Raw genomic sequence first — 21,079 nt, 5'->3', positions numbered from 1 at the left:
ATCACGTTCGGACCGTGGATCTCCCCGGTTACAAAAAACTGCCGTCAAGCCCTGTGAAGCCCATCGTGGTGAAGAATAACAAGTGAAAAAACAAGCCTGCTCACGAAAAGGTCTTCGAAGTTTGATTTTGGCTATCTTTAAAACATGTATGTGCACTATGTATGTGCGTGTCCGTCAGGCCAGAAAAGGCCAGAAAGGTGGGATACCCGCAGTTATAAATAGATCGAAGGTGAGAGACGATGCTGGTCGATGCAAACCAAAAACTATCTGCCACTTGCGACTTGACAGACAGGAGGAATGCTCTGTCACTCGATTCAGCAGCGCGTGAAACAAGGTATAAGAAAAGGTGAAGTGGGGAGAAGACTTGTCTGGATACATATTTCGAGGAAGCTCCTGCAAGAGAAAAATGAAGCGGAACAGGAGATGGGTTTGTTTTGATTTTGCTTTTACTTTTTTATTCTTCCTCAGAATAGAATTTCACCACAAGCGCAAGTGCGTGTCCCACATTGGAGATTGGATTTTGATGAAATGTCTAGAGAGTGGTCTCTGGAAGATTCATTATGGACGAAGAAAAAAGATTTAATAACAGACTCTTATTTGACATTGAGGCTTTCTCATTGTGTAATAACGGCATGCTCTTTTTTGCAAGATTAGGAAATATGAGGTCTGGGTTTGGTAAGGGGAAACAAATGGCTTAAATTTTTTCATCCGCAAGAGCCGAATCAATGATACCGTCACTATCACAAGTGATTCATGATGTGAGTACAACCAAAGTCTCTAGACTCTAGCCCAACAACTCGGACGATGATTTTTTGAATTTGACAAATAAGTCCATTCAAGTTGCGATATTCGATCATGTAATGAACTCAAGTCTGTTCATAAAAGCTGATATTTGATCATGTATTCGAGCCTGTTGATAAAAGCTTGCCTTAAAGCTTGCACAATGCTCCCCCGATGCAGTCGATGAAAAATCACTTATGAGACCTATCGTTCAGGGACTGTAGTAACGTATGTCGAGTACGATCGCCAGGTGGCCATTTTTGAGGTTACGATTGCCCGAATTTAGAAGACATTAGCAAATTAAAAGGGGTCATTCGACCATAGCATCTTGATCATCTTCTGCCTCGCCCCACCATGCCACTATACCCAATCCTTGACCACTACATGTGGCCTATTGACACCCAAAGGTACAAAATCGAAAGCAACCGGGTAAAAAGTCAAAGTTCTGAGTAAATAACAAAATATCATAATGTCTCGTTGATGGAAAGGAGATCAGATAGAAAGTGTCTAATCACTACGTAGAATAGACTTACACTCAGACTATAGGCAGGGATGCCTTCCTGTCGGGCTTGAATAATCTGCTGCTCTAAGGCACTCAATTCAACACCCTCGGGGACCGGGTCAGGAGCCTTAGGAGCTTCCTTTGGTCCAATATCGAAGAAATGCTCCTGCTCGATTCGAAACCGGATAGTCTGACCGACTTGAATATATAATCTTCCTTCGAGGGGCGTAGCAAGAAGATCACTAGGCATCTCAGGCTGACCCTCAAGATCTGAATAATCGGATGCCCAGAAAAATTCATTCAAAGTTGGCTCACTGTCATCAAGTGGTAGGAACAAAAACCTGACGTTAGTTATTGCCACGTCGATGGAAACTGAGATGATGAAACTCACTAAGCTGATGGGAAGGGCAGAGATCGACAAGGGATATGAATGTCATCGAAAAAGTGCAATGAGACTGTTGGGAAGGTCGAGAGAAGAACTTTTGAGCGTTTGCAATGATGCAGAATCTGTGTAAGTGAGAGCAAAAGCTTCGAACCTCTAATGCCGGCCGGTGAACTCGATTTGACAATACCCACCAAACTTTCGCCTATAAACGGACGAAAGACAGCGAGTGTGAATTCGACTAGATCAATCAATATGCAAGTCAGCTGTTGGCAATCATGGTGTTATCATAAAAATTACGGGGTGCAGGTATTTTGAAATAGCTACGTATCTTACCTAGATGATAAAGACATCCATCGCCATAGAGTACTTTGCCTTCAGAAGCAGAAACAATATTGAATAAGCACAAGCATAATCCTACGTCTGGTAAGACCTATCGAGATATTTCATTGAGCAATTAGTATATTATTCGACTTGGATGAAGTACAGATGTGATAAATGTACCTTGTTCGCATATTTTCGGTTAATTTCTTGCTCAAGCACCTTTGCTCGATCACGTCCAAAGTCTCGGGCCAAGACTCTGATAGTATCCTAAACAATCCACTTCATTTGATTTGTTTGTTCGTACGGAGAAGATCTTCAGTTTCTTATATAACAATCCGGGTATTGATAATTAGTCTAGGTTGAATTGTTACTGACCTTGAGGTGTGAAAGGACAAACATGTTGATTGGTATTGATATTCTTGACTATTTTGCTGATGGGATCTGATATTGCTTCTATGACTTTCTTGAAAGTTTTTCATGCGATGGTCGGAGGAAGTCACAAGAGCTACTCCCATCTTACACAGGTTGATTTTCAGTGTGACATCCTTGATGACATTGACTCTTTCGTTAATCCAAACTCGTCCTAAGCATAGGCATGGCCCTCGATCATTGCATATGCTTATTTCGAGGAACATGTTTCTCAGAAGACGAAAGGCCGCTGAGTCGAGAGCATCAAACAGATACCATCTCCTATTTCCAACCTGTTCCAGCTCATGAACCACATCGATGTCAATACTAACTTTCGATAGCGAACTTTGGACAACTTGTCTTCCCTTTCTCACTAATCCTATCAATGTAGTCTTACTTGTTATTCTAGGATACGCAATCATACCACTCTTTCCTTCCTTCAAATTTGATGATCTAAGGTCACCTGAAGATGTCACTGAAATTAAACAAGATTTGAAGATCGAAACTAGTCCGATTCAATATAATTGGAAGCCAGCTAAACTTCCGGATAGTGTGGTGTGGAGAACTTATACCCCACTCGAACTTCGGTCATTTGATGGAGCTAATGGTGGAAAGATTGTGAGGACTTCAATTCACTCGATGAAAAGCTATCAAAGTGTACTGATCAATCCTAATCCAACGAATAGCTTTTTGCCATCAACAAACTGGTTTATGATCTTTCTTCTGGTCGTAACTTTTATGGTCCAGACGGGTAAGAAATACAAACTCACCCCAACTCAACGCCTACGGCTCTGCACTAATCCAAAGTCGGTCCAACCGATTCTGTCTCCCATGACCAAAGCCCTTATGGTAACTTTGCAGGCCGGGATGCCTCACGTGGGTTAGCAAAGCAGACGTTTGAAGAGTCAATCCTGACTCCCATAGATGCACCCATTGATGATCTGGGTGATCTCACTGAGCTAGAATTGACTGCTCTCAGTGACTGGGAGATGCATTTCAAAGCCAAATATGTTATCTGCGGGTAGGCAGGATTCGATCCTCTTGGTCTTCTTCAAACACCCTCTTGATCTTGCTGAGCTTGTTTTGTCTGGTTTTTGCTTTCGCAGTGAATTGATTGAAAACGCAGAACGAGCCTCACAACCTCTGTGAAACGCTGACCCATATTGAGGTCGTTGACCTCAATGTATTATTTGTACCTGATTCCGATTTTGTGCCAACAATTATCCTCAATTCGTGTAGCATGCCTCGAGATCTTCCCATGACTGGATTCTCTGACCCAAGGCAAGACGGAAGTGATCCATGATGTGATAAATAGTCCTCAACAAAGAGCAGGGTCGCAACCGTCTAGGCTTCGTTTTGGCATACAATCTGTTACCGATTGCGAGAAATTGAAATTATAACAAATATAAATCAAGATGGGGAGGTCAAGCATGGCTTGTCTTTGATCAAGGTGTTCCAAACTTGCAAGAATGGATTGCCAAGATGCTGGGTTCATCTTTCTGCCCTTTGCGCCCAATTTCTTCGCGCTCCTATCGATTTACGTTGTGAGGCCTTTATTCAAGCTTACTGGCAGAGTAGACATTACCTCAACCTCGATCTCACAAACCGAATCTGAGTTTTCTTAGAACGTGAGGGTCCCATTAGATCGTATGATTCTACAGAATTCCCCAGACATAACATCATCAGTCACCGTTCCTCTTTCTGTCTTTGTGTTCCTCTCTTTTTCTTTGTTATCTACCGGCCAGGTCTTGTGACAAAACAGTCATCACTACAATACCGTTGAAGGATGCATCCCCTCAGATCGAACCGGGCGGATTTTATAGCATTGAAGCCGAATGATGTTCATCATCAATCACATGACAGTACGGCGGGCTTGATGTGGCCAACGATCAGGCCACAACTGTGATGGTCAACTTGATGCTGACCTGCATTGACGAGCATCCGTGGGACCATCTGCCTCAATTCTTCCTCCACCTTCAACTTGGATTACTTACTACAATTGCATAGTGTTCAGTCGTTGCCGGGCGCGAAGGGTACATCTGCCGAGACTTTAGCAGCGGGTAGAGCGGAGTGGTATCGCGCATATAATGTGAAAAGCTGAAAAACAAACAAAGCAAGGAACACCCAAGGCAGTTTAGGGGACATATGTACTCCTCGAGGTTCCAGTGTGCTTATCAGGTGTGATGCGGCATGGTCATATGTATATATCTTCGATGTTTACTTGAAAACCCTAGCAGATTGTCGAGCTCTTGAGTTGATCTTTTTCAACTGACTGAGGCATTGTCAATTTGGCTCAGGCTGATATTGAGCCTGAAAACCACTTACCGAGTCGGCAAGGGATATGCTTGCTTTGGAATATCTGGTCCATCAACCAGCACATTTTCAAATCTACGTGCTTATATCACAACCTTTTTAAGCTCGAAAGATTGATACTCCGTTTAAAAATTGTATGTTGTACAGCCTGATGCTAATCTATCCTTTGATAAATTATAAAACTTTGATCATTCGACATCATCCACCTTGGTTCATCCCCTGGATATCCACGGGACCAAAGTAAAGACACCCTTGCTGCGAGATCAGAAAACAAACAAACTCGTTCGGTGAAGCCGCATTTTACAGGCTCCACTTTAATCTGAATTCCTATTGCCTGATATAAGCGTCTGGCGCCTAAACGTACCTAGACCCGGTTCCAAAGCGAACCATTTGCTGATTCCTAAGAAATGCACCCTGCAAATCTTGACACTCGTAAGTCTGCTCACCATGATTTTGACGCTACCTACCTTACTAACTGATTCCCAAGCGATTGGTACATCAAAATAGCTCAAACCCCTAATGCATTTGATGGCACGCACATCGATTCTTCTGGTCAGTTAGTGGACTCTTCGGACGTAAAAAAGGACGACGACAATAAGCAGGATGTAGGAGATCACGAAGAGGATGAAGAGCCCGTGGTCTCCAGAAGAGAACTGTGGTCTTATTATCTGTGTAAGCTTTCTCTCCTCATTTGCGTATTCCTCACCCAGATACATTTATCGAAAGGATGATGTCGATAAGACGAAGAGGATTTGATGAAACATTTTGCTCATGTTTCTGCTTCTTTTAATCTTTATATCAGATTACAATGGGAATAGTAAGCACAACAAATTCATGTCAGGTGCGGTGATCGAACAACTAAGGACTGTTTTGAACCTCTTCTGTGTTTCTACGTAGATGGAGTAGGTCCCATGGGATATAGCTTCACGCTGTTCCAATCACTTGTCACATCAGCAGGTCACGATCCAAGAGTAGGAAAAGGATCGATTTGTCAAGCGGATGGATCTGGGCAATGTGTTATTGAATTTTGGGGATCCTTGAAGGATGTCAACAGTGTGGTATTGATCGCAAATGGATTGGCCTTTGCTGTTCGTCTTATCTCCTTCTCTTTCGTGATGTATTTCTCCAAACTTTGCCCAGATATTGACTGGCTCTGAATGAACTTTGTCTGAAAAAACTGCTAGATAATGACTGTTATGTTTACCACTTTAGGTGGAGCAGCTGATTATGGATCATTCGGTCGATATCTTCTCTTGATACTTACCCTTATATGTTGGGCTAGTCAGTACTGTACCTTGGCGCTCAATGAAGACCCTTCCAGGTGGAGATGGGCAATGGCACTTTACATGATCGGTTTTGTTACCTGTTTGTCTCCCTTCTCGATCATCCTGTCTGGAAGGTTTTGATTCGAGTTCTCTGACAAAACACACCTCATCATAGATGGTGCTACCCTTGTCTTTTATGCAGCTGCTTTCCCTAGACTAGCTCGTCATACCCCACGAGCAAAGGCAGCTTTACAACGATCCAGTTCTCTCACTGCTGATGAGCTCGAAATCGAACTTAGTTTGGAACGTAATCGAATCTCGAATATATCCACCTTGCACTCTAACCTGGGCTACCTCTTTATAATCATCATCAATCTCGCAGTACTAATCCCTCTTGATGGCAAGAAATTAGTTGACACATATACCATAGTCTTGGTCAGTTTTTTCCAACTTACACTACCTTTGAATCGGAAATCTCTCATAAAGATGTTGGCTGACATGATCTTATGAAATCATACAATCTAGACGAATTCTTACTGGGTCGTCTTGGGCATTTGGTGGTTTATTTTTCAAAACCCACGACCAGGTCCTGCACTTCCACCTCGTTCAAGTTATTGGACTGTCAGTTGGCACGATCTGTTAAGAGCTATCCGACAAGCCAAAAAATTGCCTATCACATTCATCTATCTAATCGCATTCTTCTTACTGGCTGATGGGTAAGTAAAGATAGTGAATTTCTTGATCGGACTCCTCACTCGATGTTAATGTTTTCTCGGTTTATAATTAGTCTCAACACCACAGGAACTGTGATCTCGATCATTGGAGGAAATCAATTCGAGTTTAGCTTTTTGGCCTCTACGGTTTGTTATACGCCCCAGCTTGTTTTAGATTTCGTCTATCTAACATTGCTGATTGTCCGCTTGTATACACTCAAATTCCTTAGTATATCAACATGACTCAAGCTATCACCTCAATTATCTCCACTGGTGGATTCTACCTAATTCAAAAGCGTTGGAAATTTCGTACGAAGACAATGGTAAGATCCCGACTTGTCCACTACTTTGAAGGAAGGATCTGATATCATCTTTTTGATCAAATTCAAATCTCAATAGTTCGTCATCACAAATGTGGTCACTGCGATGATTCCAGCTTGGGGAATGATTGGAATTTGGACTAACAAGATTGGTTTTCATCATCGGTCAGAATCATCCTTCTATGATCTAGATTTGATGATAGTGATCTTAATCTGATAGATTAATATATTCCATTTAGTTGGGAATTTTGGGTCTATAATGTCATCTTTGGATTCTTCCAAGCGCCTTACTACGCTTACTCACAGTTCAGTCATTGCTCATCTTATGCTTCTGCTTTCTTAACCAAAAGTATAAGAGTGATTTTGTTCAATAATTTGACATTCTATTATTCATCAAATAGGACCCTGATGGCTGAACTTTCTCCACCTGGATGTGAGAACATGGTGTGTAAATCTAATCTTTCTTTTCCTGCTCAACCTAAACTAATCAATGGATTCTTTCTTGTTGATCAGTTCTTTAGTCTCTTTGGATTTTCAAATCGAGCATCCTCAATCATAGGTCCAAATGTAGTCCAAGCCATAATTGATCATACTCATTCAACTCATACAGGTGAAATTTCTTTTACTAACATTCTCTTCTCAAGACCTTTATAAACTCACTTAAACTTCTTTTGTCTTCGAATAGGATTCGCATTCCTTTTCCCACTCTGTTTACTTGCAAGTATTATTATTTGGGTGAATGTTGATGTTGAACGCGGGGTTTTAGATGCTAGAGAGTGGGCAGAGAAAGAGAATCTATCCCGAGCAAAAGTGGAATGAAGTATTCATCTCTTTGATATATGAGTTTTAGACCTAAGTAGAAATTGAAAGTTGTGGTTTAAAACACGGGTATTTTGATTCAATTATCTATGAATATCTATGTTTTGTCAAGCGTCTTACGTTTTTGGGTGTATGGCCTGCAGAGCTACTTGAATAGAAAATGCTCACATATAAATCCCAAGTTGTTCAGGAAAGTTGTGCTTAGTTTGTGTTGCTTAAAGTTTTCATGATGAACTCACCTGATGTACTATATTATACTAAAGGAATAAAGAGCTTAACAAGCTCTCATCATATAATTCCCAAAGCAAGCCTCATCCAAACAAACAATTTTACTTCAACTTCAATACCTTCAAGTAGGGATTACAGAACTCAATCAACTTAACCACACTACATATGCCATCAGATTCACAACCTTGTGGCAGAGTATCAGATGTCAACTTGTCTTTCTAAAAAAGACATCATCACAAAAAATTATGGTCATTCCATCACTTTCCCAATACCCCCAAAAAACAATCAAACCCCCCAAAAACCAATCAGAACCCACCATCAAAAACTCATTCATTCTCCCAAATCTTCCTTCTCTTCAAAACAAAAAAATAACACTAATCTCAAATATAATTCTTCAACAAATTCATCATACAAAACAAAAACAGAAAACAAAAACAGAAAACAAATCAAAAAGAGGAAAAAAAGACAGAAAAAAAAGGATGCATACAATTTCAAATCAAGTATATAAAATTGTATAAAAAAACCTTTAGTTTTTGTAAATAATCAATACAAAAAAACTTATATAGAAAAAATCAAAACCTTACAACTTTTTGTTTCATTACGATGATTTATATATATATATATTGAATGATATACGAGATCCGATATATATATATATATACTAAACCTTGATATTTCTCAAGAAATCAAACCCTTCATGTCTCCAACTAATCCCTTCCAAGATCATTTTATTTTCGTAAAACAAATCGATCTAATTTCATTTGACCATCTCTATAAATATCTAAAAACCAAACCAATTTTGTTCCCCAAGAAATCAATATTCTTCAATCTCTCTACACAATCAATTTAAATGAATGACATCCTTACTTTTAACTTGTTGAACAGCTTCTTCATCTTGAAATTTGATCATCATCATCAAACCAGTTACCAAATTCTTTAACCGTAACCTTTCTTGTATCTTTTCATCTCCATATCCCATAGTATCTAACCCCCCCCCCAAAAAAAACAAAAATCAATCAATCAATTAACCGTTTTTTTGAATCGAAAAAACAAAACTCTACAAACTAATTGATGTTTCATATTCCTTTAATCCATCCCAAAGTTTCATAATCCAAAGATTTCCCTTAATATTCTCTCCATCCTTCAACTTAATCTTAATCTCTTTCTTATGTGATTCATCACAAAGATAATCCCATAAACCATGTAAGCCAAACCTCATCAATCCAATCACTTCTCCCATCTCTTCATCTTCAATCAAATCTTCTGTTGTTCTTTGAAAGATCTTTCTTAATTTATAACTCGCTTCATAGCTTTCTTCTTCTGATTTCATGGATAATTCACTATACTTTGGATGTCCATCTATCACTAAATTGTATAATTCTCTAGCTGATGGAGCAACAGTAAATGCACGTGAACGCTAGGGAAAAACCAATCCAATGACTTCGTGTGAGGTTGCGATTTCAACTTATTGGAAACTATAAAAAACTCACCTTGACAATATAACTAATCGATCGTTTGACCATCTCTAAATCATTTTCTTCCACCAAATCAATCATGACCATCGCACCCCATTTCCTAAACTCCAACTCGTTTGGCATCCTCTTAACGAATTCCATTCGACTCTTCCAACTCTTTAATCCTTTTCCAATCTCAATGAAGTTTTCAAGTAGCAAAGTGGCCGTCGAATTCGAAACTGGTAAAGAAAGTAATCGTAATATGATTCTAGAAAGATCTTGACTTAATTCACTCGTATGTGGATCGATCGTAAGACGAAAGATGATGAGAAGAATCCATCTTTGAGCTCTATAGAAAAACAATGAGTGATGCGGTCTACATCAGTTTGTTGCGCGTGTTCAAAGATAACAAGATTGCTTACATATCGGTACTGAAGCACCCAGAGCTGAGTAAGATCTCAACCACTTGAAGGACCGATCTAAGAGTATGAAGGGTTTCTTTCAATGGAGCAATGGTGTTTGAATCGCTAAGATCCTCTTCCATTTCGTCAGTCGAAAACTTCAAGTACTGAGACTTAATACCCAAACTTAAAAAGCTAGATCGTATCATGCTTTGCCAATCCTTATCCATCTTGACCTTGAAGATCTCACAAGCTTTAGAAAAGTTGATCAAACATTTGTAAGATAACTCCACTGGACATGCTGGGTTTGAGATAATTCGAAAAAGTAGTTCGAGGATGAGACGTTGGGTTGGAGATTCGGCGGATGGTTGCATCAATGATGATGGTAGGAAAGAGAAAAGATCGACTGGAACCGCGTCGGGATGCGTCCATCCGTCTGATAAAACACGAAGGGGTGATATCGAGATGAGTATTAGCTCAACGTGAATCAAAAAAGTAAGAACAATGCTTACAATTCAAATAATCAATCATCTCTTCCAAAACTGCCTTTTCGACCTGGATCATCATGTCTACATCATAGTCCGCTTCATGAAGCCGCGATACCTCATCCTTAAGTGACAAATTGATTTGATGAGTAACAAGATCAGGTTGAATAGAATCAGACGAGAATCGATTCTCAACAAAGATAGAACGCGATTTTCGATCTTCTTCCAACTTTTTGGATTGCTTTCCTTTATCTACATCTTTCAACAAAGATTCCTTCAACTTTCGATACCTTTCGTTTTGAGCCTTCTTTGTCTGTCCATGAGACTGATCATCTTCCAGAATCATCGGTAAGACTCCGATCTTTTCGACATCTTCTTTACTGATCTCTTCAAGTTCTTCATCATCCAATTCCATCAAACTAGTTTCAGCTTCATCCGTTTCAATACCATTCGAAGGTTTTAATAGATTATCATTCATCTTGGAAAACCTTTCGGGTAATTCTTCTGGAATCTCTAATTGATCACATCCCAATCGAAGGTATTCTTCATGACTCCGTTTGAACGACTTGCTTCGTTTTTCGGCTGCTTTGACGGATTTGATCATCGATTCAAGTGAATGAACTGATGTACGTTGAACACTCATAGATGCATGGATCTGAGGATTATAAATCGGACGCGATGGTACGATCCTAGTGGATTTTTTCAATGGCTTCGAACTGGCTAGACTATTCACCGGCGTTTTCTTCTGCGTTCGACGTGGCGAATCTTGTAAGTTTTGTTCAACTCGGCTAAGGAAAAGTAAATCAGGGTCTTCGAGCTCATCATCATCTGATAAGCTTGTCGTTGGTGCAGTGACTTGCATCACCGGGGTCACAGAGGGTGGCGGCGTGGTAGGTGAGGTCGGTGAGCTGAGACCCGATTGACTAGTTTGGGGTCCAGATGGGGGTAAAGTACCAGGAAAGAAAGCCTTGCTTCCTCCTGTTTCAAGTGGTTCATCGAGTTCGGTTAAAGGTGAAGAAGGAATGATATCGTCATTAATATTGATCTCGGTTGTTCTCGTGACTGGTGAACACGTCTGGAGTGGGGTCAAAGATGACTTTCTTGTGGCGATTTCACTTTGACGTTTGTCCTTGGCTTCCTGCGCCACTTCTGACACACGTCTTTTGGCTGGTGATGCAGATGAAGCGTCCATATCAGAGACTCGAGTTGAAGATCTAGTCGACCTCTTAGTAGGCGAATTAGCTTCTTCGACCGGTTTTGTAGAAGAACGAGTCAGACGACGTTCAGAATCCAAAAGCTTAGAATTGGTTTCGTCTGTTTGATTCATGGATCCGACAGGTTTGTTTGGAGTTAACTTAGAAGGTGATTTCTTCTTAGATTGAGCTGTTTTGGGTTTAGTAGGTGAAGGTGGATGAGATGAAGCACGCGTCTGAATACTTGATGATGGTTTTTTACTTGAGATTTCTTCTTGTTGACGTGATCTTAATCTAGTAGCAGGACTCCCATCGATATCTGAAATGGATGGAATAATAATACTAAAACTTGATTTATCTTTTGATGAATCTGTTTCTTTTGGTAAGTTGGTAGGTTTTTTGAAGTAATCTTTAATTGACCTAGTATCGTTCTTGGTAGTTTGAATTTTCTTTTTAGGTGGCATCTTCTTGTTCTTGATTAAGAAATTCTCTTTGTTGTAATTCGAAATGGTCTGTTGGTTTTTTTTATCGAATGAGGAACAAGATTAATCAAATGATATTCAAGTCCCAAACCTATTAAATTAAACTCAAAACACTTGATTTAAGGCCCGATTTCGACACTCTTCACGCATCAAGTCATGTCAGAAACACGGTACACTAAAATAGCAGCACGCCACGTCAAGACTCAAGACTCAAGACCCTGAGCAAAAGCCTGAGCTGGATCCTTTGTGAGCACACAATGTGAATCTAACAAAATGTGATTCATCCATCTGATTCTCAACACAAAACTTACCAACTTATTACCTACGCGATTTTCCAAAAGAGAGCTAATCCTCTAGATCATAAGGACAGATACAAAAAAGTTGTTGTTGGCATTGCAGTCCATGATATCTATTGGCTTGATATTCTTTAACTGAATGTTTCAAAAGATAAAGGATAGTGTGAGGAACTCATTGTACTTTAGGTCACCATAGACTTTCACTTGGTAATCTGCTCACCCTTTATGGCAGTGGCACAACACACATCCAGCTTTAGTATTTTGTACATCACCAATTCAAAGACCAGACCTCTGGTTTCTGATTTTCTCTGCAACCAATCAACTCAGACAAACCAAACCAAAACTTTTACTCAATCAAACATACCATCAACCTCAAGAAATATTAACCTTGCTTTTGTAAAAAACAGAAAAAAAACATACAAAGAAAACTGACAATGACCAAATCTTGGGTTTGAGTTTCTTTGGTTTTTGAAATATGAATACTTTTAACCCAAAAAACTAAACTTGACCAAAAAGAAAAAGAAAAGTACAAAATCTATTTTACAGTACGAGTAATTTTGAAAGCTTTTTATTGAAAAAAGAATTCAACGATTTGATTTTTTTCAAATAAGAAACAAACCGAAACAAACCTAATCAATTTGATTTTTTTGAACCGAATCAAATCCATTCTCTGAATCGAATCGAATCCACTTTTTTCGTTGGTTCAACTTAATGAGGATCCAAAGAACCAGAACTCGTAAAAGGAACCCCCGAAGACCCCCTCAACCCACCCGTCCCCCTCAAACCACCCCCTCCCAAGCAATCCAAGCGATCCAACCGTTCACCAATCTCCTCACGAGTCCTAAACCCCTGTCTCAAAGCCTCCAACTTCAATTCCTCAAACTTTTCCCACATCCTATCAATTTCCAAAAAAAACCATCAAATTAACATTCCTTTAGTTTGTGATTTTTTCAAATCAACATTCCTTTTGTGGATTTTTGAGAAAAAGCTTACATTACTTGATAGTCATCGATGGATCTTTTCACACACCTGTCTATGATGCTTTCTAGCTCTTTGACTGAAACATTTACCATACCTCTTTCTTTTTGGTCTTGGTTTTGGTTTTCTTTTTGCGTTTGCGTTTGGTTTTGGTTTTGGTTTTCTTTTTGGTTTTGGTTTTCTTTTCGGTTTTGGTTCGAGTTTGTATTGAATGGTTCATCAACATCAAGTTTAGAAACCAAAGTAGATACTCTAGCTTCAGATCGAATACCTAATTCGAACTCTTTTTTAGATTTAGGTTTAGAAGAGATCGGTTTAAGTTGAGGAGAAAGAAGTGTAGAAATAGATGATGATGAATGGTAATCATGGTCATGCTGAACACCTTGGGTTTCAGTTTTAAGATCTTTAGGTGTTACTTGATTTTGACTTGAGGGTTTCAGTCTTGATCTAGGTTTAGTGTTAAGATCAATGGGATCCAAAGCATTAAAATCAGGTTGAAAAAGTAATCTTAAACAAGCCCGAGTCTCGTTGAACGATAAGTTTAATAAATGGGTTTGAGATGATGTTTTCAAGTCTTTTGATATCAAGTTTCCTTGATTTGTTAAACAAACCAACGTTTTTCCATTCGAACTAAAACTCGAAAGTTTAATAATTTCTTTTTGATCAAGTCGGAAATCCATTTGAGAAATCAACTTTTCCGGGGGGACCAAAAATAAGAAAGAAATGGGGGAATTAGATTAGGTTAGAGATTTGGGTTTGGGTTGGGTTTTGAATGACTTACGTTGTGGTGAGTTAGATCACCTAGTCCGATTTGTCCTACTTGATTTAAAAAGATAATCAAGTTTGAATTCAAATTAGAAAAATGTGCGTTAATCAAAATAGGTTGAGGGTGTTTTTGATTTAATGAATTTAATTTGAATGCAGTGATCGGTTTAGTAAGATGTAAATTCAAATCAAACAATAAGATCTTAGATTCTAAGTTGATAGTGAATAGTTTAGAAGAAAAACTCGAGATTGAGATTGAAGTGATGTTTGATTTAGATTTTATGTTGAGTTTGTGGTTGGATTGGTTGAGTTGATCATAGACTATCACACCGTTTTGGAGTGAGGATGAGATGATTAAGGTTGGATCTTGAGTGATGGTTAAGTGTTGGATGGTAGAATGATGATGTCCTAGATTGTTTTCGAGTTGATGGATTGTATTGGTATTGGATTGAAATTGATAAGAATTTGAATTTGATGAAAATATTAGATTGGTTGGTGTTGATGAGATGGTATTGATTGCTTCATGATTAGTTGTACTTGGTAGATTGATTAGATTGACCAATTGCAAATTAGAAGTTGATATTTTGATTTGAATGATTTGATGATTATTGATCAGAACGGATAAGACTGATGATGATGATGATGATGATAGGCTGGCTTCTTTAACTTGAACCTCTTCTTCTTCTTGATGATTTGTTAAACTTGAGATTGGAACCAATTCACTTCGAAGTAATTGTAGTTGATTAGGTGTTTCTTTAATCCAAATCGATCTAATCGATTCAGTTTCAATCAAATATAATTTAAAATCACTTTCAACTTCAACTTCTTCTTCAACTTTTATCATTTCTTCTATCGATCGATTTCATTCAAAGGAATAAGTTGATAAAATGGTTTAGTGAGTATCCTGCTCTGGAATAGTTCTAGATTCGATTCAAAGTTCATTGGGGTTCTTTTACTTTCTCATGTTTTGTTTCATCTCTTTCTCATTCTCATTTCCATTCACTCATGATGTTAGTGTAGAATTCTAGTCTAATTTTAGTCTTTGTGATCTTGTTTAACTTCAACTTCAACTTCTTGTTCTTTTCTTTCGATTCTAAATTCATCAAACACCAAGACAAGACTGAAAAATTATTTAGATTGATGGGCCAGTAAAGTTGTCTTGAAGTTGCAATCCATCTTTCGCGTCAAATACTCGAGCACAGCCACGGTCCCAACTTATAAGACGGGGGGAAGTCTTCGGATCAGCTTGAATCAAATCGATTTCTTCAAAACTCATCTACATCCATAACTTATTACCTATCACTTCATCAATCTATCCAATCATCTCAATGGAACACTCAAACCAAACCAGATCACCAGTCCTTCACCAAACCCCTCACCGATCCTTCAGTCCCAATGCCGCCCGTCCAAGCAGATCAAATCCTACCCAACCCTTATCTCAACCATTCCAAAATACTCAACAATACGACCATAACCAAGAAGAAGATGATGATGAAGAAGAAGAAGGTGATCCTGCTTCAAACTACGATGTTTATAAAGGTAAACCGATTCTACTTTATACTTTACGGTACCTTTGACTTACTTTGGGTTTGGGAATGGAAATGATAGATTTCAATAATGCAGGAGTTAGGTACGTTAATATAGTCGAAAGTCCAGAAGAACCTCTCAACACCACTTATCCAACATCAGAAGATAATAAATTAGAAATACCAAAAGAAAAATTCATCTTAGCCAACGATTCAAAACAACAAACTAGTTCGAATTCTAAACTTTTATCATCTAATCGTCATTCAAAACGGAATTCAAAACAAACTAAATCTTTAAGAAAAAGATGGGGTTGGAGACTAGGTGCAGTGATTGCTTTTATAGTTTTAGCTTGGTACGTGATTTCCTCAACCTCTAAATCCAAACTTTCTGATCCCAATCCTTAATCGAATCTTTTCTGTTAAATTATAGTCTAGGAATCGCAATTTACTTTGTAATTCCTCGTCAACCGGCCATCTCATTCGATAAACCGATCAGTTTCAAAGGCAACAGTACTTCAGCAATCTTTAATCCTTCTAAACCTACTGGCTTTTCATTTGATGCTCGGCTCAGTATGGCTCTAGATGGTAGATCTTCTTATATACCAGCCAGGATCCGAAGCTTTCGAGTGTTTATTAATGATCTTGGTTCGACTTCTGAAAGTATTTTGGTCGGGAAAGGTGGGTTGGATAAAGCCTTTACAGTCGGGACTTCTGCTTTAACATCTCTTGATATGGATGTTCAATTCTCATACACGTGAGTGACATCATTCCTTGAGGTTTTGTAAATGAGGTTCAGATTTGCTCAAATTTTTGTGGGTTTCGTTAGGGCTGGTGCTCAGACTGATGCTCTATGGCAAGCTTGGCATCAAGCTTGTGTGAATGTTGAAGCTTCTAAAGTTAATGGGACAGTCACTAGACCTGCTTTACAGTTATCTTTGGTCATCTCCTTTGATATGCTTGGGATCCCAGGTGCAAGAGGTGATAGTACTCAACTTAATGGAGTTTCATGTCCGATCGAACTTCCTGTTTGAGTTTTTGAAACTCTTCATTCATTCACTCTATTATCTTTTCTTTGGATTGGGATCTAATCGTTTCTTTCATGGCTCTTCGTCTTCTTCGTAATCTTCATACCATCCTATCTTTCATTCGAACCATTTAATCATTCCTTTCCTTTCCCATCTCATCTTTCACCTTAGCATGCTGCATTTCTATTGAAGTATCTACCATCACTTTCTCAAGACCTTTTATCATTCAAATGGATCGGTACTTCTTAATACTTTCTGACTCTAAAGTTGAACATCTGATCTGTTTTTTTTTGTCTTGTATCACTTGAAGAACATTCAGATGAATTGTATAAACGTTTAAACCTTTTGTTTTCTCCTTCATTTTGTCTTTTGTGGAGTCTTATTGTAATGGAACTTGGTATAGAAAAACAAACCTTTGAAATGAAGGCATGGAAGATTGAGTGACTGAGGAATGACAAATGCGTCATACTGTCGAAATGTGAAAAGGTGAAAATGGGAAAATCTCGTATGGATGAAAAAAACACCACTTGAAAGCCCTGAGCTTGAACGAACTCTTCTTTTGACGAGGCCATCTCCGGTCTTGAAGAGCGGCTTATGACTGAACCTCCGGGGTTGGTGAGCATGAACAATAGCCTCGAACAGGTTGACTTTTCTGCTGTGGAGCTGTTTTCGAAAAGATTTTTGCCTTGTGAATGGAATTTTTAGCAGTGTTGATCAGAAGGTATGATATATTTGACGGATCTGGACTACAAAGCGGTGGCCGTACATGGGTTTTTCGATCACTTATTACCTTATATGTGTAGGCAAGTATGGTGTCTGGATTAGATCATGCACGAGATTTGTTTAAAGACTTTCAAAACTTATTATCTATTGTTTGATTGTTCATACCTCGTAGTATATATGGTAATAAGTCAAACAAAAGTCAGGTCGATCGGGTTTGATCTTTTGCTTTTTGGATGGGTATAGTCAAACTCGAGGGATATCTCTTTATGCTTGGCTGCTTGGATGTTTTGTTTGATAAACCAAAAAAGGAAAATACAAAGGGGAAATGTAAAAAGCTTCGTTTGACGAGAAACTTTGACTGGTGCTGATGGATATAAATATTAAATACTCATGGGATTAAGACTTCTTCCGACTTCATCATCTCTCATTCGCTCATCATCATTCGACCTTCACCTTTTATTTGTTTTCTCCTACTCTTCGACGACGACGACGAAACGAGACGATCGATTTCTATGTGAAGAAGAAAGACTTCCTCGTGCTCCACCTGGTCTCTTTCCCACTCAACAACACCAAAAAGCTAGTGAAGTTTCTCAAAAATGAATACCAATTATCATCATAGCCCAAACCATACCCATCCGGTTTCCTCAAACTACCTAAAGTTTCTTTACCAAACTCTTCTTCTAAATCCCGTTCCGATATTCGAGTTGGAACAAGAGATCGGGACAGTCCTCCCGGTCTCTGGTTCCGGTTCTGGTGATAGTGGTTAAGAAGCTTGAGGTGGTTAAAGTTTGAGGAACATGTACGGGCTTGGTTTGGTTTGGTTTATGGAATGGATTGGTGTTTGCTCATTTTCATAACTTGTCATTGATTTTTATTGTTGTTCAGTGGGTGAGATACCGCGTGGAGCAAGAGATTGTTTGGCTTCTTTTTCATGGTGAAAGTTTGTCGTGGAGAAAGGTGTGTCTTCTTTTTTTGGAACGTATGGGGCAGGCCGTATTACACGCTTACCTTGAACTTTCACTTTTTATGGTCACTGCAACAATTATGTTATTACTCCTTGTATCTTTTTTTGTTCTATGATTATGATTCTATTCTGTGATCTAGAGTGGTGATTAAGTCTTCAATACAAATCTCTTGATATTCCCTACCTAATATTCCTTATAGGTAGTCTTTTGTAGTCTGTGTTTCTCTAAGCTTGTCTCAACCGCAAAAAAATTGTATCAAGAAATCCAGTAAAAGCAACGTTGAACATTCATCATTGAATCTTATTGATTTCGAAAAGATCTCTTGTGAATCAAGAAATTCAGAAGCGCCAACGTTGAGCGTTCAGCATAATAAATATCCACCTACCTCAGAAGAATCACTTGTACTTCAAAACCCTTCATTTCCCTTGAATTTCAATTGACACAGAATCATTGACGTCATAATATGCAAAAAAAATCTTTAAACATATCTGAAGAGTTTAAGAAAAGTTATATAAGACAAGTAAGAAAGAACCCATGATTTTTGATCAAATTTGGCATTGTATGACAAAATGAAGAAACCCGCCTTGTATCTGGGGATGGAAGATGACTCATTTCTGTGTAAACTTTTCAAAAAGCTTCTTTAATCAATCTTTACAATCAAATTGATATCTCCTTACTCATAAAACAATGGTCAATTGTACAGGTGAAAGCTCAGGGTGTCTGTTCTTCATCTTCTCCAAGGACATTGCTCAGGGGACTGCAAGGTATCCTTGTAATGTCTTTTGGGCCTGACTGTCAAAGAGTGATACACATGAGCCGAGCATAGAACATATATTCTGACAGTTTGCTCATGTGTTGGAAAGACTCTGACACTCAAGGTTGGTGACTAGAGTAGTACAGAAGCCCTGTGATTTAGACCTATGCTTGAGCAAAAAAAATGTATATTCTTTCTTATTGATTTCTCATGATTCAAACAAATCTTCAACTTTTATAAGATTGAATATGTACTTCTTGTGCTTCTTTAATTGATTCATCAAAATTGATTACAACCAATAAAACTATTAATACAATTTGTGAGGATAATCAACGGAGATTGCTCCATTAGATGTGGTGAATCAACACATGTGTGAAACAGGAAATTGCTGTCTTAGATCATTGTAAATACTATCCTAACACCATCCCAATAAACACAGATCTTTAAGCAATTACTGTAGATCTCCTGATCAGTTGTGACAAATCAATTGTGCGACAACAAAAATTGTTGTCTTGAATCACACTGTTTTATTTACTGAACAAACAATATAAATAATGATGTCTCTGGAAGAGAATATTGGATAAGATTGGATATTATAGAACATCACAGCTCTTCAAATCCAATGTGTGTAGGTCATGAGTGGACTGAGACTAATTCCTATAAAAAGGTTACCAAAGCCAATGATTTACTATGATCTGGGGATGCAAAATTTGCCACAGACTGATGGAAGAAAAATGATTTGCAAATGGATGTGAGAAGACAGATGAACAAACAAACAATATTGAGTGAAAACAAACAAAACTCAAGTGTGATTTTGGTGATTGTAGCAATGGACTTGAGCTTGGGATATGCTCAACGGGGCTTTCAGGGGGTGTTTCATTGTGATTTTTGCATATTTGTTGTTTTGTCCAATTTGACCGCCATCATATCATTATTTTCAAGTGATTAATGGCTTTTATTGCATACAACACTTACTAAAGAAGTCAAAAAAGAGAAGGACTAGTTTACCTCAGAGAACTGGTCATCTAGTTGAAGCAACAGAGTCTGTTTTCATATTGGGTGTCAAATAATCCTTCTTCTTTTCTTTTGACTATGTCTTGTTGTTTATGAGAAGTTTTCATTCAAGATACAGTCAATTTACAAATGCTTGCTCAATTTGACCACAAAACTTGAGCAGATTGGCAGGGAATTTCTTGCAAGGTTCAGGTATCTGATCCCCCACCCTAATCCCCTATCATAGTGTCAACCGGAGTCACAGGGGAAAAATAAAGTTGCTTATGGCATGGGGCAACAGTGATAGCCATACTGAGTTGTTGAATCGACCGGGACAAGTAGCTTTTTAAGCTAAGAAAGTGTGGCACTGTATGATTCATCACTCAGACAGTAGAGATAGGATGGAGGCTGAGCTGTGGTGAGCGTATAAGTTGCTATTTCTAGCTACACGCTTCATCAGAGGGTGGATTACTTGGGGAGGATCTATTAGTATACTCCGAAATTGTAACCAACCCCTAGAACCTATCCAACATATCCGGACAAGTAGCAGGAGTGGTGTGGGTTACCCCCAGGGAGGGCGGAAAAGGCCAAAATCAAAGCCTTTTAACAAAATCCCGCCTTCTGTGAAGTGAGAAAAACAACAAGGAGGGGGCTTCTCTTCCCCGGGAGGTGGGTGGGAGAGAAAGACTCAAGAGCTGAATAGTGCTCAAGAGTGAGGAGCAAAAGAGACTGTTGAGCAACAATGAAAAGGGGATGTAGGATATGGTGTACGTGTAGACTCATACTGACATATAAACATGACATGGGTAAAACATGTAATTTTTCCATGTCATGTTTGGTTGAAATTCATCCCCGAGCCAAATACCATACGACACGACTCATACTGACACACATTGACATGGATTTTTGATTTAAAAAAACCGTGTCATAACATGAGTCATGGCGGACGGTCTGATGGCCGAGAAGTGCCATACTGACAAAAACA

The 21,079-nt window shown here is 38.7% G+C and overlaps 6 protein-coding genes across 6 annotated transcripts; 3 read left to right on the top strand and 3 right to left on the bottom strand.

The window, feature by feature from the left end:
- Window positions 1-730: 730 nt before the first annotated feature.
- MELLADRAFT_72828 (uncharacterized protein) lies at window positions 731-2,472 on the bottom strand (the record flags this gene model as incomplete). The annotated part of the gene is made up of 7 exons (XM_007414410.1): window positions 731-1,171; window positions 1,314-1,596; window positions 1,674-1,737; window positions 1,819-1,905; window positions 2,001-2,097; window positions 2,169-2,255; window positions 2,364-2,472. 7 exons carry the CDS (start codon window positions 2,385-2,387, stop codon window positions 1,091-1,093), a joined length of 723 nt encoding a protein of 240 aa, XP_007414472.1.
- A 198-nt stretch (window positions 2,473-2,670) lies between these two features.
- MELLADRAFT_57195 (uncharacterized protein) lies at window positions 2,671-3,646 on the top strand (the record flags this gene model as incomplete). Its single annotated transcript, XM_007414461.1, is given in 5 exon segments — window positions 2,671-3,014; window positions 3,083-3,147; window positions 3,238-3,417; window positions 3,503-3,607; window positions 3,622-3,646. Coding segments are annotated over 2 exon segments (347 nt in total), but the record flags the coding sequence as incomplete, so codon positions are not given.
- Window positions 3,647-5,341: 1,695 nt separating this feature from the next.
- On the top strand, window positions 5,342-7,826 carry MELLADRAFT_38685 (uncharacterized protein; the record flags this gene model as incomplete). The annotated part of the gene is made up of 13 exons (XM_007414462.1): window positions 5,342-5,381; window positions 5,512-5,526; window positions 5,607-5,797; window positions 5,894-6,074; window positions 6,150-6,409; window positions 6,500-6,690; window positions 6,762-6,834; window positions 6,918-7,010; window positions 7,087-7,172; window positions 7,247-7,312; window positions 7,409-7,451; window positions 7,521-7,617; window positions 7,693-7,826. Coding segments are annotated over 13 exons (1,470 nt in total), but the record flags the coding sequence as incomplete, so codon positions are not given.
- A 956-nt stretch (window positions 7,827-8,782) lies between these two features.
- MELLADRAFT_91538 (uncharacterized protein) lies at window positions 8,783-12,051 on the bottom strand (the record flags this gene model as incomplete). Its single annotated transcript, XM_007414409.1, has 6 exons — window positions 8,783-8,835; window positions 8,922-9,038; window positions 9,120-9,471; window positions 9,545-9,857; window positions 9,931-10,345; window positions 10,422-12,051. 6 exons carry the CDS (start codon window positions 12,049-12,051, stop codon window positions 8,783-8,785), a joined length of 2,880 nt encoding a protein of 959 aa, XP_007414471.1.
- Window positions 12,052-13,394: 1,343 nt separating this feature from the next.
- On the bottom strand, window positions 13,395-14,844 carry MELLADRAFT_78838 (uncharacterized protein; the record flags this gene model as incomplete). The annotated part of the gene is made up of 2 exons (XM_007414408.1): window positions 13,395-14,035; window positions 14,125-14,844. A coding segment is annotated over one exon (627 nt), but the record flags the coding sequence as incomplete, so codon positions are not given.
- A 582-nt stretch (window positions 14,845-15,426) lies between these two features.
- Window positions 15,427-17,062, top strand: MELLADRAFT_78837 (uncharacterized protein; the record flags this gene model as incomplete). Its single annotated transcript, XM_007414463.1, has 4 exons — window positions 15,427-15,647; window positions 15,717-15,987; window positions 16,065-16,388; window positions 16,461-17,062. 4 exons carry the CDS (start codon window positions 15,437-15,439, stop codon window positions 16,663-16,665), a joined length of 1,011 nt encoding a protein of 336 aa, XP_007414525.1.
- Between the last annotated feature and the right edge of the window lie 4,017 nt (window positions 17,063-21,079).

Source organism: Melampsora larici-populina, assembly GCF_000204055.1.
Source record: "Melampsora larici-populina 98AG31 unplaced genomic scaffold MELLAscaffold_43, whole genome shotgun sequence".
In the NCBI taxonomy this organism is placed as follows: Eukaryota; Fungi; Basidiomycota; class Pucciniomycetes; order Pucciniales; family Melampsoraceae; genus Melampsora; species Melampsora laricis-populina.
This window is presented reverse-complemented; position numbering and strand designations above follow the sequence as displayed.